Genomic DNA, 18,279 nt, shown 5'->3' with positions numbered 1-18,279 from the left:
AGGCCCTTCTTTCGAGTTCTGCCAAACACACTTCAGATGTTGACAGGACTGAGAGAAAGGCATGTCTGGAAGATTTCGTAGCACAGAGCAGCTTACTGGTCATGCTCAAGTTTTGTGAGTTCTGCCATCAATGATTGAATCTACGGACTGCTGGTGATGCTGGTTTAACAGAACATAGCGATCTACGGTGGTGCTGGTGGACTCAGGGCTTTGGCAGAGGGAACACAGACTCTTTTACTAGCTCTTTTTCAGATGACCAAGCTAGCCAGGTGTCAGGGAACTGCCATCGGAGCGGGAGGCGGAGAGAAGGCTCCAGAGGGATGGCGGAGAGGGTCCCAGCAGGGAGAGAGGCAGCCCATCCGCTGGGGAAGGAAATCAGCGTAACACCAGTGGAGAAGGGGGGCAGATGGGGGAATCGGAGAGGTGGCTCCAGGACTCCTCGCCGGAGACCAGCGGAGAGAGTACAGGTACTCCGCTGCCCACACCCTCCCTGCGCAAAAGACTTCCGCGCAGGGAGAGTAGGAGGAGACTGGGCGTCAAACAGCTTTTATGCTGGAAGAGGTTCAAGAAACGCCCACTGACGGATTCTGCCAGCGACTGAGGCAGCCACGAAACTTGAGGCTGTCCAGACAGAAAGGGTTCAACCAGGTAACCTAGCCAGGAGTGGCGGCAACTTACGCACGAGCAACCCCTAGAACCATTACACCAGGATACTGCTGAAAGGGCTGGGCTAGGAGGCTCAGCCGATTGGGACAAAGGGATGAAGGTGCTTAAAAAAATAAAATTATGGGCAAGAACAGGGAAACAACATCTGAAAATAAAGTATCCACAGCTACTGCTAGAGCCAAAAGCCCCGAACAGATTCTCAAGAGTGTGCAGTTTTCCTAGTGGGTTTTTTACAGGAGACAACAATCCCCAACAATGACGCAGTGACGTCATTCGTTGTCCTGCCAAAATGTCATCTGAACACATGGCAACAAAGGGAACACCACATACCTGAACCACAAAAAAACTTCCTCATGCCGCGAGTGAAAAACAACAACCACAGACTGAAACCATATTGTGTCGGACGTGATCCAAGCGAGGCCTGGTTTGCTTAGTCCAGAGTCAGTGACCCAGACAGGTTTTTTGCTCTCAAAGCAAGTTATTTTCCACTTAGCAAGGGGGGGAACCCAGGAATGGTTCTCTGCCTTTATGTGATGCTGCTGCAGAATTACATGCCCTCCCAAAATTTTGGGAGAGCAAATTGGGACCAGCACCCTCGCACCACCCCGCTGCCATCGTGGGCCCACTCATCACACACCCACTCCCTTGCCCAGTGACTTACAATTTTTGTTTAACCCGCAAGAAAGAAGGGCTTTTCCGCTGGCTAGGTTCAATTCTAATCCTTCTAACCTCCTTTGGGGTAGGTTTGCGGGTATGGCAGAAGGAGACAGGATGTGCCCATGTGATGCCCACCTGGTGGAAACTCTAGCTCACATGACCCTTAAATGTAAAACGTATGATGATCTCTGCCAACAATTTCTAGATCATCTATGTATTCCAACATGGAAACCAGAGACAGAGGTTAAAGATAAAGGTAAAGGTACCCTTGCCCGTTCGGGCCAGTCTTGCCAGACTCTAGGGTTGTGCGCTCATCTCATTCTATAGGCCAGGAGCCAGCGCTGTCCGCAGACATTTCCGGGTCACGTGACCAGTGTGACAAGCTGCATCTGGCGAGCCAGCGCAGCACACAGAACGCCGTTTACCTTCCCGCTGGTAAGCGGTCCCTATTTATCTACTTGCACCTGGAGGTGCTTTCGAACTACTAGGTTGGCAGGTGCTGGGACCGAACGACGGGAGCGCACCCCGCCGCGGGGATTCGAACTGCCGACTATGCGATCAGCAAGTCCTAGGCGCTGAGGCTTTAACCCACAGCACCACCCGCATCCCTAGACAGAGGTTATATGCTTCTTATTACAACGGAGAGACCAGGAGCTCACCAAGACAGTAGCTAAATTCCTCTATTTGATTTTTTGTCGCCGAAGTATGCTGCAGGATCCTGCCCTTGCTGGAGACCCACAGAGATGAAACAGAATGCTCGCCTCTTCTTCCCAAATGACTGTACTGTTGGAATGACGACGAGATCGCACTAGCCTATTTATTCTGAATGTATTCTGAATGTTCCTATGTGATGCCAATCAAGGTTACTTGACTTGTCTTACCCCACCCCACCCCATCTTCTCCTGCCTTCTCCTCTGCCACTGCGGCCAAAGCGCCTCCCTGGAAGGCGACCGTGAAAAGATCGTGCCAAAGGCGAGGTGTTTTTGCACGACCCTTTGACGGCCGCGCCAAAGCGATCTGAGAAGATGCTCTGGTCCCGTCAGCAGGCTCTGGCGCGTCCCTGCTGACTCGCCCGAGGGTGCCAGTCTTAAACGGGACATTCTGGGATCCGAACAGAAGCCGGGATCTGGGTTGTACCCGCTCAAAATGGGACAGTTGCAGGGTATGGAATTATGGAACGTGCCGTGATAAAATATTGCACGCAGTACAATATTTACAGAACTCGCTGCCACAAGATGTGGCAAGGACTAGGACTTTAGAGGGCTCTGAAAGGGGAGACGAGGACCACAGAGGCAAGGCCATCAACAAAAGCTAAGTAGATCCCTCAGATGCAAAGGCAGCTGAAATATACTCAGAGTCGCAAAGTGATTTCATGCTCTTTATTCAGCTCATAGTGGTGAGGAGAAATGAATGAATGTCCCCTCAAAGTATCTGCTTTATATACATTATTTGCACAATGGGCTGCACATGATTGGCTAATTCTGGAATTCTACTGTAAGCCAATCAGGTTGTGGATTCACTTCCACCTGGAGCTGGATTGGGTGGTTCCTGCCAACCAATCATACTGCTGCATTGTTCTAGGACCAATCAGACTGCTGCATTCTGAATCCTATTGTTCTAGGACCAATCAGACTGCTGCAATTTGGATCCTATTGTTCTAGGACCAATCAGACTGCTGCAGTTTGGATCCTATTCAACTCGGTACATAACAGCAGCATAGCTGAGAATACAAAATGCTGAAAGCATGTGATGTGAGAGGTCTATTGTTTTCCTGCCCTGCCCTCCTGGAAGCACTTTATTGGCTACTGTTTTAAACAGGGAATTGAACTAAAGCAGCCTTTAGACAGCATCTTAAAAAGCAGAGACATCACCTTGCCAACAAAGGTCCATATAGTTAAAGCTCTGGTTTTCCCAGTAGTGATGTATGGAAGTGAGAGCTGGACCATAAAGAAGGCTGATTGCCGAAGAATTGATGCTTTTGAATTATGGTGCTGGAGGAGACTCTGGACTGTCCCATGGACTGCAAGAAGATCAAACCTCTCCATTCTGAAGGAAATCAGCCCTGAGTGCTCACTGGAAGGACAGATCCTGAAGCTGAGGCTCCAAGACTTTGGCCACCTCATGAGAAGAGAAGACTCCCTGGAAAAGACCCTGATGTTGGGAAAGATGGAGGGCACAAGGAGAAGGGGACGACAGAGGATGAGATGGTTGGACAGTGTTCTCAAAGCTACCAGCATGAGTTTGACCAAACTGCGGGAGGCAGTGGAAGACAGGAGTGTCTGGCGTGCTCTGGTCCAGGGGGTCACGAAGAGTTGGACACAACTAAACAGCAAGCCTTTCTCAACCTGTGGGTCCCCAAATGTTGTTGAACTACAACTCCCATCACCCCTAGCTAGCAAGGCCAGAGCTCAGGGGTGATAGGAGTTGTAGTCCAACAACATCTGGGGACCCACAGGTCGAGAACCGCTGGACTAAAGGGACTCTTGCTCAGCTTCAGCAGAACTCTTCTTATGCAGTCCTGCTCTGGAGGCCAAGACGGTTCCTAGGCTCGCAGAGAGTGAGAATCGATACACTGAGCAAACTGCACGGGGTCCAGCGAAGTGGAAGTGGACTGCCATATGTCAGAGTCAGCATGACTAATGGTCAGGGATGCTGGGATTTGTCGTCCAAAAACATCTGGAATCATAGAATCATAGAGTTGGAAGAGACCACAAGGGCCATCGAGTCCAACCCCCTGCCAAGCAGGAAACACCATCAGAGCACTCCTGACATATGGTTGTCAAGCCTCTGCTTAAAGACCTCCAAAGAAGGAGACTCCACCACACTCCTTGGCAGCAAATTCCACTGTCAAACAGCTCTTACTGTCCTAATGTTTAGGTGGAATCTTCTTTCTTGTAGTTTGGATCCATTGCTCCGTGTCCGCTTCTCTGGAGCAGCAGAAAACAACCTTTCTCCCTCCTCTATATGACATCCTTTTATATATTTGAACATGGCTATCATATCACCCCTTAACCTCCTCTTCTCCATGCTAAACATGCCCAGCTCCCTTAGCCGTTCCTCATAAGGCATCGTTTCCAGGCCTTTGACCATTTTGGTTGCCCTCCTCTGGACACGTTCCAGTTTGTCAGTGTCCTTCTTGAACTGCGGTGCCGCAGGAGAGAGACAAGAAAAGGAAGATATTCAGCAACCTCAGCAAATTATTTGTTGTTGCTGCTGCTGCTGCTGCGCCATTACATTTGTATGCTGCCCTCCATCCGTACATCTCAGGGCGGTTCGCAACATAAAAATAAAAGATAAAATCAGAAAATAAGTTACTGCTTTAAAAAAAAAAACTTTTAAGGGTGGGGGTAAAATACTAAAAGAAAATCAGTAACACTTGGCTGCTTAATTCCAGGGCACAACTTCTAATTAATTGTGGCACTTTAGGCGCCTTAGATGTAAAATGCATGTTTCCTTTTTAAAATACTGCATGATAATGACCTGGATTTGCCACAGTAATTCAAGCCCCAGAAGACCAAAAGAAAAGTGGCCTCAAGTCCAGGGAGAAAATTACTTTTAAATCACTCGCAGAAATAATTCACTGCTCCTCAGCACATCCCAAGGCTCGGGGCGGGAAAATGTGTCATATGAAGACGAATTGTTCGCATTAAGGGAACTGAGTGGCCACTTGCCAGCTTCAGATCTTTTGGCTCTGCAAACCTGCTGAGGCCGCTGTCTCGGACGACTCCGATACTTGTTCCGAAAAGGGGAAACCTGTTTTCTGTCTGCGTGTCGCTGATCATTCCGGATTCCCGCGAGGACAGCTTCATTTGCAGATTAGAGGAATAATCCAATGTACGGCATCATTGCCTGTGTTTCAGTCGAAGGCTATTTTTGCCTCCCAGCTCAGCAGCTATGTGGCTTTATTGAATTAAGAGGAAGATTTCGCTGCCCTTCAAATGCCTAATAACTGTGACAGAAGGAGGCAGCTCTGTTCATCGCACCAGTTGGCATTGGGCAGGGTTTTCTGAATAATAATAATGATAATAAAGCAGACAAGCGCATTCCGGGCTGTCGCCTATTACAGGGCAAAGCGTGGGCCGCGATTGCACAAACAGAAGCGTACGCCGTTGTCTGTCTGCTGCAAAAAGCAAGAAATCAACTGAGTGGTTACTCAGCCGCAAGCGGTGGGGTGCTAAGGTTCTCAGAACCTCAGCTTTGCAAATGTGGTCTCCAGCAAGCAGCAGTGAATATTGCAGGAGTGAGGCTCTCCAGCCACCCCCAACTGGTCCCATCCAGATGCTTTAGACTACAAGTCCCATCAGCCCCAGCAAGCACTTGTGAGGAATCATGAACAGTGCAATCCTAAACAAACACACAAAAAGGCCAGAAGACTCCAGCAGACCACTCACCAAGGAGTTACAACAGTGTTTCTCAAACTTGGGCCTCCTCCTGTTGTTGGACTACAACTCCCATCATCCATAGCTAGCAGGACCAGTGGTCAGGGATGATGGGAGTTGTAGTCCAACGACAGCTGGGGACCCAAGTTTGAGAAACACTGAGTTACAGCCACACTGGCTGTTGCTTATAAAGCTTATAACCCTCTTGCTCAGAATTGTGATTTGGTACAAATACTGGAGACAAATCAAAAGTTCAAGGGGACAAACAGCTGAGGGACCTGGGAATGTTTAGCCAGGAGAAGACTGAAAGATGATATGATTGCCATCTTCAAATACCTGGAGGGCTGTCCTATGTGAAGATGGAGCAATCTTATTTTCTGCTGCTCCAGAGGACCTCAACCAATGGATTTGGAGATTCCGACTAACTTTCTGATGGGAGGAGCTGTTTGACGGAGGAACGAACGACCTCAGAAGTCGACTGAGAGGTTTGCAAACGGAGGTTGGATGGCCATCTGTCAGGGATGCTTTAGCTGTGATTTCTGCATTGACTAGTTGACCTTTGGGTGCCTCTTCCAACCCTACAATTCTAGGATTCTGTAAGTTATAGCCAAAAGGAAGCTCATGTTGGAGCTCTACAAAACCAGCAAGGTCTCGGTTGACTGAAGGACACAGAGCACACTCAATAGCCCCTGAACACTCTGAGCAAGAAAGTTCGTGCGGAGCCCCAATGAGCTCTGCAGACAAGCTCCCAGGAGCTGTCAAGATGACAACTGCCGCCTTCTAAGCTCAATAAGTCTCTGAGTACCGGAGATGGAAATTCCTCCATGCATGGAGGCAGAAAATATCACACCCATCAAATTGTGACACCTGAAGGTGGGTGGGAAAATTCCTCTGCGGATGCAGTTATGCTCAGACTGGCTTAACAGTCCTCTCTTCCCAGGGAACACCAGGAATTGCAGCTAGCGGGGAGAGGGGGGAGTAGGCATCTCCTAACAACTCCCAGCACTCTTAACGAATTACACAAACCAGGTTTCTTTGGGGAAAGCCATGACTCTTTAAAGTGGCATGATACCACTTTCAATGTAGAATGCAAGTGGGGCCGTAATCAAGAGAAACACATATTAAATATATTTGAATATGGGAAGACAGGCTCTGGCGGATTGAGCATGGTTTCTGCCCGTGCTGTAAGCCACTTCCCCAAATTGTTGGACTTTTTGCAATAATAATAATAATAATAATTTATTTGTACCCCGCCCATCTGGCTGGGTCTCCCCAGCCACTCTGGGCGGCTTCCAACAAAGATTAAAAATACATTAAAATATCACACATTAAAAACTTCCCTAAACAGGGCTGCCTTCAGATGTCTTCTAAATGTCAGGTAGTTGTTTATCTCTTTGACATCTGGTGGGAGGGCGTTCCACAGGGTGGGCGCCACTACCGAGAAGACCCTATGCCTGGTTCCCTGTAGCTTTGCTTCTCGCAGTGAGGGAATTGCCAGAAGGCCCTCGGCACTGGACCTCAGTGTCTGGGCTGAACGATGGGGGTGGAGACGCTCCTTCAGGTATACTGGACCGAGGCTGTTTAGGGAATTTCAAGGTCAGCACCAACATTTTGAATTATGCTCGGAAACGTACTGGGAGCCAATGTAGGTCTTTCAAGACCAGTGTTATGTGGTCCCAGTCATCAGTCTAGCTGCCGCATTCTGGATTAGTTGTAGTTTCCAGAAAGTGTGTGATAACACAATTCCATCCAACCTGCCTGTGAAGAAGGCAGCGCTAACCCCGAAGGAATCGCCAACGATGTCTTCCAATTTCCGAAGCAAACAAATCAGGATCAATGCTCAAAATACACAGGATGTGCCACTTCACAGAGAAAAAAATAAACCGTGATTCCTTGGACAATTTCCCACATAGTGCATCTTAATGCCATATTTCAGGGGAATATTCTGAAAGAAAATCGACTGTACATTTCAAGTGGAGAGCAATGCCAGAGAGAGAGAGAGAGAGAGCTAAGTTGAAGTCATCTATATTGGCAAGACAGCTTTTGCAGATAGTATCCAGACTGTTCTCTGAAGAAATCTGTGCCAGCTGCAGGATTTGACAGATGGACTTAGGAAGAAAAGCTTTGGGGCAAAGTTTATTTTGTGTGTGTGTGTGTGTGTGTGTGTGTGTGCTTCAGCTGCTGCTGGTGCAAGGATCAGACTTTAATGGATTCCCTTTTGGGTGGCGTTGATTTTTCACGCCACAAGAGAAGACATCCTCTGCTCATTTGCGTGTTCTAATCAATTAATACCACCCTCTCACTAGGCACTGTCTTGGCCTCTTTCTGTCTCAGGCTGCCCTTTGTTGACGGCAGAGGCAATAACAAAACACGTTTTCAAACAGAGCAAATCGGCGTCCGAGGTGTCGCCCGCAGAAGAGCAACGAGGGACAATGCGTTTGTGTTGGGACGCAACACATTCGAGACACTTCCGGCCGCAAGGCCTTAAAAATAGTAGCGAGTTTTTGTTTCATCTGACAAACCACAAGTGCCTTAACATCTTTGCTGCTTATACCCTGTATTTATAAAGTGTTTCTAATACATATAAATACACACATACATAAAGGCACAATAACACATTGTCCAAAACAAAACAAAACTCACGGTGCTATTTAAAGCTTTTCTAAAACGCGGACAGTGGGGGAAGGATATGGGGGAAATAAGTTTCTTAAGAGTCATCACTGCAATTAACGTATCCGCCGCTGTCCAGCAAAAGTACATGTGGTTACTCTGATTAAAATGAGGCATACAAAAGCTCTCTCTCTCTGTGTGTGTGGAGAAAACTAACCAACATACTAGCAGAAATATTTGGATATAAACCAGTTTCTTGAGCCCTGGTTACTCTAGGACAGCCTTCTTCAACCACGTGCCCTCCAGATGTGTTGGACTACCAACATTTTGGGAGTTGTGTTCCAAAATGTCTAGAGGGCACTAGGTTGACGAAGGCTGCCACGGAAGGATGCATGACTCAGATGCTCTGTGTTATTCACTCCTCGTGGCTGCCTGCCTTCCGAAGAAGGGAACATCGGAATCGACAGCAGCTTGCCACATGCATTTAATTAACCAGAACCTTTGCTCCCTAAGAAATTCTCCCACATCAAAATATGGCAAGAGAGCAGGAACGCAAAGAGGTGCGTTGGGAATCTCACCAGCAAACGCCTCCCGGGAGAGAGAACTTTATATGAGGACGGTAGCCTTGTAGAAGGGATGGGAGGGGGGGCTTTTCGGCCTTCTTCTGGGGGCTGTGTTCAAGTGGTGAGCAGAGGCAGAAGTGGGCCGAGAAACAAATGCAGGTCTGCCCTTTGTGCAGTAGGCTAGTTGCTACGCAACCCACTCAAACCTCCATCCAAGGAAGCGAGATGCATTTTCAGAACTGGAGAACACATTTCAGCTAAAGAAAAACATACTCAAGGAGGCCACAAAAGTGAGCAAGGAGGGGTTGCTGCTGGGAACGGGGTGAAGTCTGGAGAGAGTCCTGAGGGCCAGACAAATAGATCTGGGGGGCCAGATCTGGCCTCAGGACCTGAGGTTCCCCAGGCCTGCCATATAACATTGTTGTAACGTCGTCGTCAAGCGTTCATGTTTTTCTACTCAGCCAAGACTTTCAGAACTGAAAATTTTTAAAGCTTATTCCTAGCGTGGGAATCTTCCCTTCCAAAGACTTGACAAAAACACAATTAGATGTCTGAGAGATAAGAATTGTGGGTAAACAGCCGCACTGGCTAGAACATTTTAGGAGAGGTGTGTAGGTGTTTGGGGTTGCTGTTTTTCGGGCAAAATGTACCTGCTCACCTGTGATTCATAGTGCCTGATTGAAGACAACCTCTATTAACACACGGGAAGGGTCTCAACATGAGTTTGCCCAAAGGGAGACCTTGGTGGGCGGTCGGTAAGGTTCTCTATCCTCAAAGCAGAGATTTCACACATCACGTCAGAGTGTTTACCAATAGCACACGTCCTGGTCTTTCTTCTCTCTCCCCCCCCCCCCCTTCATAATGCACCTTAAAAACATTCTTCTTTCTGTTATTCAATAGTGCATTGTACACATCACACGGATAATGTTCAGCGCCAAAGAAAATGCCAGATTTTGCAAAGCTCATAATGAGAAACTAATGAAGCTGAATCTTATAACGGTCTTAAGACACAAATCTGCAGACGAAGCTAGACGACAACTAATAAAATATCTCTCTATCTAAAAACCCATTTCATTTTTCTGCTTTGTGACCATCTTAAACCACACTGAGAAAACTCTACTGCAATACCTTCAGTAGAGAAATTCTATCATGTCAATGGGATAAGACAGTCAACAATTCAGATATTTTGTTCTGCAGCAGCTACATATATCCCTACATATGTTTCTGAGCACAATTCAAAATGTTGGTGCTGACCTTGAAACCCTAAACGGTCTCGGTCCTGTATACCTGAAGGAGAGTCTCCACCCCCATCGTTCAGCCCGGACACTGAGGTCCAGTGTTGAGGGCCTTCTGGCGGTTCCCTCATTGCAAGAAGTGAGGTTACAGGGAACCAGGCAGAGGGCCTTCTCAGTGGTGGCACCTGTCCTGTGGAACACCCTCCCAGCAGATCTATTTTACTTTTAAAAGACAACTGAAGGCGGCCCTGTTTAGGGAAGTTTTTAAAGTTTGATGCTGTATTGTTTTTAATATTTGGTTGGAAGCAGCCCAGAGTGGCTAGGGAAACCCAGCCAGATGGGTGGGGTATTAATAATTTATTATTATTATTATTATTATTATTATTATTATTACTACTACTACTACTACATAGGGTGTGTTGCAGTAATTAAAGCCAGCTGGATAACTCAGCTGCTTAGAGCATGCTGCTGATAATGCCAAGGTTGCAGGTTCGATTCCCGTGAGGGGAATCCTGATTCTATGATTCAAGGCCACTGTGCCCAACATCAAGAGCAGTGTTTCTAAAACTTGGGTCCACAGCTGTTGTTGGACTACAACTCCTATAATCCCCTGTCAGCACACCAGGGATCATGGGAGTTGTAGTCCAAAACATCTACAGTGGTACCTCAGTTTTTTTCTTTTTTCTCCATTGACTTTGCCGACGGCCCTTTGCACCTCAGCTGTCGAACGTTTCAGAAGTCTAACGGTCTTCCGGAACGGATTACATTCGACAACTGAGGTACCACTGTACAAAGCAACAGGTTGGGAAATTCTGGTCTGTACAGTACTGAGTTATATGGGCATAAGGTGTTTGCAGTGTTTTGAGTGCATTTGTTGATTGACAGAGAGTAGCCCGCTCTGTAGTTTATAAGCAGCTCTGATTCTTCATTCTAAAGTTTATAGTTTATAATAGTTTGTTTCCTGTAATGTGAGTGCTGTCCCTTGCCCTGGGATCTCTTGCAATAAAGGGTAGGCTGTAAATTCACTTAATAATAATTCTATCACATAAGAACATCCATTCTGCTGCTCTCCTCCGACTCAAAGCCCTGAGAACTTCAGCCCGGCCCATCTTTCCTGGAAAAGGCAAGCAAGCTCAGATTCTATTAGAAACTAATTGACCTAGACACACTCTTTGTCCTCACAATAGAGCATTCAGGGGGATCAAGCAGCCAAGCACCAGCCAAATTATTTTTTTAAAAAATGACTTTTCTTTTTCTCCAAGGGGGGAAAAAACCCTACATCTGCGAGAGCTTGAAAGGTCAGAGTTTTTATTAACTCGAACGTGCTTTAAAAAGACATATATTTACAAAGCCGGTGTCATTTCAACCTCAAAGAAAGGATGCACAAAGCAAATTTAAAAGGTGATCGGGGAATAATTAATTCCTCCAGGATTCAACTTTCACCAAGGACCAAACAGATTCCTCACTGCCCTTGCAGACAACTTCATTGTCCAGAAAGTGGGAGAAGCAACAAGAGGAACAGCCATTTTAGATCTGGTCCTAACCAATGTCGATGACCTGGTTAATGGGGTAGAAGTGGAAGGATCATTAGGCGCAAGTGATCATGCTCTTCTGAAGTTTACTATACAACGGAAAGGAGCAGCCAAGCATACTAGGACTCAATTTCTTGACTTTAAGAAAGCCGACTTCATAAAACTTAGGGAAGTGCTGGGTGAGATCCCATGGTCAGTAATACTAAAAGGAAAGGGAGTTCATGATGGCTGGGAGTTTGTTAAGAGGGAGATAGTAAAAGCACAACTTCAGGCAATACCAATGAGACGGAAACATGGAAGGTGCCTAAAGAAGCCAGGGTGGCTATCTAAAGAACTTTTAACTGAGTTAAGATTAAAAAAGGATGTGTACAAAAAATGGAAAAGGGGGGAAACCACCAAAGAGGAATTCAAACAAATAGCCAGCACGTGTAGACACAAAGTCAGAAAAGCTAAAGCACAGAATGAACTCAGGCTTGCTAGAGAGGTTAAAAGCAACAAAAAAGGCTTCTATGGGTATGTTCGTAGCAAAAGGAAGAACAAAGAAACAGTGGGGTCACTCAGAGGAGAAGATGGTGAAATGCAAACAGGGGACACAGAAAGGGCTGAACTCCTCAATGCCTTCTTTGCCTCAGTCTTCTCCGATAAAGAAAACAATGCCCGACCTGAAGAATTTGGAGGAAATGATTCAGCAGAGGAAACACAGCCCAGAATAACTAAGGAGATAGTACAAGAATACTTGGCTAGTTTAGATGTATTCAAGTCTCCAGGGCCAGATGAACTGCATCCAAGAGTATTAAAAGAACTGGCAGATGTGATCTCAGAACCACTGGCAGTCATCTTTGAGAATTCCTGGAGAACAGGCGAAGTCCCGACAGACTGGAGGAGGGCAAATGTTGTCCCTATTTTCAAAAAGGGGAAAAGAGAGGACCCAAATAATTACCGCCCAGTCAGTCTAACATCAATACCAGGGAAGATTCTGGAGCAGATCATTAAGCAAACAATCTGTGAGCACCTAGAAAGGAATGCTGTGATCACCAATAGTCAGCATGGATTTCTGAAAAATAAGTCATGTCAGACTAACCTGATCTCATTTTTTGACAGAATTACAAGCCTGGTAGATGAAGGGAACGCAGTGGATGTAGTCTACCTTGATTTCAGCAAGGCATTTGACAAGGTGCCCCATGATATTCTTGTAAAGAAGCTGGTAAAATGCGGTCTTGACTATGCTACCACTCAGTGGATTTGTAACTGGCTGACTGACCGGACCCAAAGGGTGCTCATCAATGGTTCCTCTTCATCCTGGAGAAGAGTGACTAGTGGGGTGCCACAGGGTTCTGTCTTGGGCCCGGTCTTATTCAACATCTTTATCAACGACTTGGATGATGGACTCAAGGGCATCCTGATCAAATTTGCAGATGACACCAAACTGGGAGGGGTGGCTAACACCCCAGAAGACAGGATCACACTTCAAAACGACCTTGACAGATTAGAGAACTGGGCCAAAACAAACAAGATGAATTTTAACAGGGAGAAATGTAAAGTATTGCACTTGGGCAAAAAAAATGAGAGGCACAAATACAAGATGGGTGACACCTGGCTTGAGAGCAGTACATGTGAAAAGGATCTAGGAGTCTTGGTTGACCACAAACTTAACATGAGCCAACAGTGTGACGCGGCAGCTAAAAAAGCCAATGCAATTCTGGGCTGCATCAATAGGAGTATAGCATCTAGATCAAGGGAAGTTATAGTGCCACTGTATTCTGCTCTGGTCAGACCTCACCTGGAGTACTGTGTCCAGTTCTGGGCACCACAGTTCAAGAAGGACACTGACAAACTAGAACGTGTACAGAGGAGGGCAACCAAAATGGTCAAAGGCCTGGAAACAATGCCTTATGAGGATCGGCTAAGGGAGCTGGGCATGTTTAGCCTGGAGAAGAGGAGGTTAAGGGGTGATATGATAGCCATGTTCAAATATAGAAAAGGATGTCACATAGAGGAGGGAGAAAGGTTGTTTTCTGCTGCTCCAGAGAAGCGGACACGGAGCAATGGATCCTAACTACAAGAAAGAAGATTCCACCTAAACATTAGGAAGAACTTCCTGACAGTAAGAGCTGTTCGACAGTGGAATTTGCTGCCAAGGAGTGTGGTGGAGTCTCCTTCTTTGGAGGTCTTTAAGCAGAGGCTTGACAACCATATGTCAGGAGTGCTCTGATGGTGTTTCCTGCTTGGCAGGGGGTTGGACTCGATGACCCTTGTGGTCTCTTCCAACTCTATGATTCTATGATTCTATGATTCTATGATTCTATGACCGTTGGTACAAAAGTCACAACATCACACAAACACACACAAACTATACATTTAAAGTTAAATGTGCCTTGTTTCCTTTCCCAGTCACCAAAACGTGAACAACTTTTAGCTGCCGAAAATCAGTGAATGGAAAATTGTTAAGAATTGTGTTCCTGTGTGGGTTCTGGTTTTGTGTTGGTTTTTTGCTTAACCATTACGGAGAGACTATTTATTTATTTTTTGCTTTTTTTGCATTAAGGCTACCCTGGTTAAAAGGGATGCGGGTGGCGCTGTGGTCTAAACCACAGAGCCTAGGGCTTGCCGATCAGAAGGTCGGTGGTTCGAATCCCCGCCACGGGGGGAGCTCGGTCCCTGCTCCCGCCAACCTAGCAGTTTGAAAGCACGTCAAAGTGCAAGTAGATAAATAGGTACCGCTCCGGCGGGAAGGTAAACTGCGTTTCTGTGCGCTGCTCTGGTTCACCAGAAGTGGCTTAGTCATGCTGGCCACATGACTTGGAAGCTGTATGCCGGCTCCCTCGGCCAATAAAGCGAGATGAGCGCCACAACCCCAGAGTCGGCCACGCCTGGACCTAATGGTCAGGGGTCCCTTTACATTTACCCTGGTTAAAGGAACCTCGTACCCAGTTTGCAAGGTAATTCTCCCAATCATATGGCTTTGCAAACACAAGATGCTCCCTTCTACAAAGGCCAGACATTGGTCCACCTAGTACAGAATCATTCAGAGCAGAGGTTTTCAAAGGGTTGCTTGTGAGCACCACTCAGTTGCGGAAAAAGTCAAGACGGCTGACTCACTTGGCCATGGACACAAGCCCTGATCATCACAACCAAAGCTGATAAAATTAGTGCCAGATTTACGAAGCAGGCTGGCAAGGCCAATGACGTCCGCAACGGAGTGGGTGCAGCCTCCTAATTCTTCCCCCCAAATAACTCCCTTTTTAAAGGAAAAAAAGTGGGCCTTTCTTAACCGGTTGGCCGAGGGCCCGCAATTTCCATTGAACGGCACTGTTTTTGATAAAAGAAAAGAAAATGAAAGTTTGCCAAGTGGTCTGCCAAGACCCCCAGCAATTTTTAAAAGGTTTGCATTAACTGCGAAGTTTGAGGGTTGCTCTTCTATGCAGATGAGCAATAGCTCTCCAGGGTTTCAGAAAGGATTATTTTCCCAGCCTTGTCTGGAGACGTTGGGATATCGAATGCAGGTGCTCTTCTGCCAAGCTATGGCCCTTTTCCAACACAGCTTATCAGGCAGAATGTTCCAGGCTTTTGTCCCAGTTTACTTTCTTTTATATTTATATGGTGGGGTGGCATAACCTCCCCAGGTGTAAGAGGGAGAGGAAAGCCAGCAGCACCTTTTGGGACTGTTGGGTTGGAAGACAGGAATAGCCAACTAACTAGCTCCGGTGGTAGAGCACGAGACACTCAATTTCAGGGTTGTGGGTTCGAATCCCAGGTTGGGCAAAAGTATTCCTGTTTAAGGTTCTGTGAATTCTGTGGCTTAAGGAGCAGGAACCTGATAGGAAGTGTGACCCCCTAGATTGGTTGTGAGAAGGACAGATTGGTGGGGCAGTGCCCCATTTCTCCAAACAAACCGGCCCCCACTGGCTCAATTTCTATAGAGGGTTTATCCCAGCAGTTGGGGTGTGTGTGTTAATTTATGGGAGATAAAGAACAGCCCAGTATACCTGAAGGAGCGTCTCCACCCCCATCATCCAGTCTGGACGCTGAGGTCCAGCTCCAAGGGCCTTCTGGCAGTTCCCTCACTGTGAGAAGCCAAGTTACAGGGAACCAGGCAGAGGGCCTTCTCAGTGGTGGCACCCGCCCTGTGGAACACCCTCCCATCAGATGTCAAGGAAATAAACAACTATCCGACTTTTAGAAGACATCTGAAGGCAGCCCTGTTTAGGGAAGTTTTTAATGTTCAAAGTTTTATTCTTTTTTAATGTTCCCTTGAAAGCCACCCAGAGTGGCTGGGGAAACCCAGCCAGATGGGTGGGGTACAAATAAATTATTATTATTATTATTGCAAAAAGTCCAACAATTATTAGTATTAGAAAGCAAAGAGACGTTTGTGAGATTCTGTGGGGGAGGATGGGTGGAAAGTAAACTTCTTTTCTCCTGCAGGACTTGAACCCATGGCTTCAAGTTACAAGAAAGGAGAGTGCTGCTAACCATCAGGAAGAATTTTCTGACAGGAAGAGCTAATTTGACCGTAGGATGGAAGGTTGTAGACTCTCTTTCCTTGGAGGTTTTTAAGCAGAGGTTGGATGGCCATCGGTCATGGATGCTTTAGCTGAAATTCCTGCATTGCGGGGGGTTGGACTAGATGACCCTCAGGGTCCCTTCCAACTTCCATGATTCTAGGACAAGATTTCCTAGTGGAGTAGTCCTTTTTGTTAGGATATTTCCGTTCCACCTTAAAAGGGAGCAGGCTTTGAGTCACAGAGTCTGTGTATTTCCTGTTTTCACAGGATGTTTCTGTTGTGTCTTTGCTTTCGTTTTGTCTCTCTGCCGGAACTCTCTCAAGCAGGCAGTCATGGTTTTCTTTGTTCTGACCAACGCTGAATAAACTTCTATATAATGCTCTCCTGACTGCATCTTTCGCTGTGTGCATATCTGCTGATAAGAGCGTGCATCGGCTCTAGAATGTGGGAAGCTATTTCTAGAGCTCGTGTCGCTAATTGCTGATACTGCGTGTCTACGGGAGATCAATGGACGTCCGGAGACGACATGGAGGTCAAGATGGACTTTGTCTCCCTGGCAGTATCCCAACAACAGGTTATGGGCCCAGATAAACAGCACTTACAGGAGAGTAAGACTGCGAAAGAGACTGCGTTGAGGTATGTGGGGAAAGCGAAAGTGAGGCTTTTCGTTGTCGCGGCAGAGTGCCTTTGATGTCCGGCTGGCTTAATTGGCCTGGGAGTCGAGCCAAAGGCTTCGTGATTTATGGGCAGCCAAGATAAGAAGCCTCTGAAGGGAAGGGTTATGGGCCCAGCACGCTTCCGCTGCGCTACTCCTAGTGGAGTAGTCCTTTTCACCAGAATTCTGCTTGCAAAAACACTGGATTTCAATTGATCTGTAGGGGTGGCCTGTTCTAAATTAACCCGAACCCCCTAGACACAGGAAGCTATTGTATACCAAGTCAGACAACTGGCCCATATAGCTCAGTACTGTCTACACTGGCCTGGCAGCAGCTGTCCAGGGTATGAGGCTGGAGACATTCCTACCTAGAGGAGCTGAGGATTCAACTAGGGGGCTTCTATGTGCAAAAGCAGATAATTTAGGACTGAGCTATAGTGCTTTCCCTCGGGAAACTTGCACGCAGAAAGGAGAAAAAGAAGATGGAGTCTTGTGATAAGAGCAAAAAAATATAGTGCCCGCCACACAGTTTGGACAGAGATGCTCTGGCAAGTTTCAACAGAAACATACTGTACTTACATGATACAAAGCCAGGACTGTTGATACTGTACCCCAGTGACTGTCGCTGTGACGCCCTGAATTGTATCTGACAAGAGGTGAACTGCAGAAAAGGGGGAGGAAGAGGAAATTAAATACATTTCGAATTATATTCAAGGACTATCATATATGGAATTACATCTTCATTCAGCCACAAACTATTATCCGAGCTTTTTAACAGGCCGGGTCGCTCTCAGCCGCTCAATGGTCTTGGTATAAAGAGATAAGAAGCATTAAAAAAAAGGAAAATGTCAATGAAACACCATCCTTGAAAAACCCATTGCAGCTTTGAAGTGTGAAGTTTCAGCCTCTCTTGAGCTGAAAAGAAAAGAGGAACAATGGCTAATGTGGCTTGGTAGGTTTTCAGAGAGGGTAGAATCGGGTTATTCTCCCTGCTCGTTCCATTTTGCAACTTCCTGCTTAATTGGGAAACGAAACGTTCTGGCCAAGCATGGCTTGGACCGAAGACACAAGAGGTGTTATGGGAGACAAAAGCAGGGAAAAAATGCTGGAGGCTAACTCATATCAGAGAGGTTCCGCCTGCATTCAATTATGTATATTATCATATTATCACTCCGTTTTCCAGGCAGCCAATCGGATGCTCACAGGAAGCCCTGACCCAAGACGGGGCCTTCTTAGCGGTGGCACCCTGGCAGGGAATGCTCCTCCCACCCTCCCAAACATGGCTGGCGTCCCCTAAAACCCTTCCTCTTCCTCCAGAATTAGAAGAGAAGGGAGTGTCTGGACTGCCAGGTGAACAGAGAAAAGGCGAAGCTCTTTTGCAAAACTGGAAGTCTCGATTTGGATTCCACCCTTGCCATATTATTAAAAGGAGCAGGTTAAGTGTTTTACGCTGTTTTGCGGGGTTTTAATGTCACGC

The 18,279-nt window shown here is 46.8% G+C and overlaps 1 protein-coding gene across 7 annotated transcripts in view; it reads right to left on the bottom strand.

Moving 5' to 3' along the window:
- Positions 1-18,279, bottom strand: part of SLC4A11 (solute carrier family 4 member 11) — a 244,862-nt gene that overhangs the window by 63,539 nt on the left and 163,044 nt on the right. For all 7 annotated transcript variants that reach the window (XM_083398303.1, XM_083398299.1, XM_083398302.1 and 4 more), the window contains one exon: positions 17,382-17,463. In XM_083398303.1, the coding sequence (XP_083254429.1) occupies positions 17,382-17,463 (82 nt within the window). The remainder of the gene's footprint in view (positions 1-17,381; positions 17,464-18,279) is intronic.

The sequence above is a fragment of the Podarcis tiliguerta genome, assembly GCF_965153285.1.
Source record: "Podarcis tiliguerta genome assembly, chromosome: 9".
NCBI classification, from domain to species: Eukaryota; Metazoa; Chordata; class Lepidosauria; order Squamata; family Lacertidae; genus Podarcis; species Podarcis tiliguerta.
Note: the sequence above shows the minus strand (reverse complement) of the source record. Positions and strands in the feature narration are given on the sequence as shown.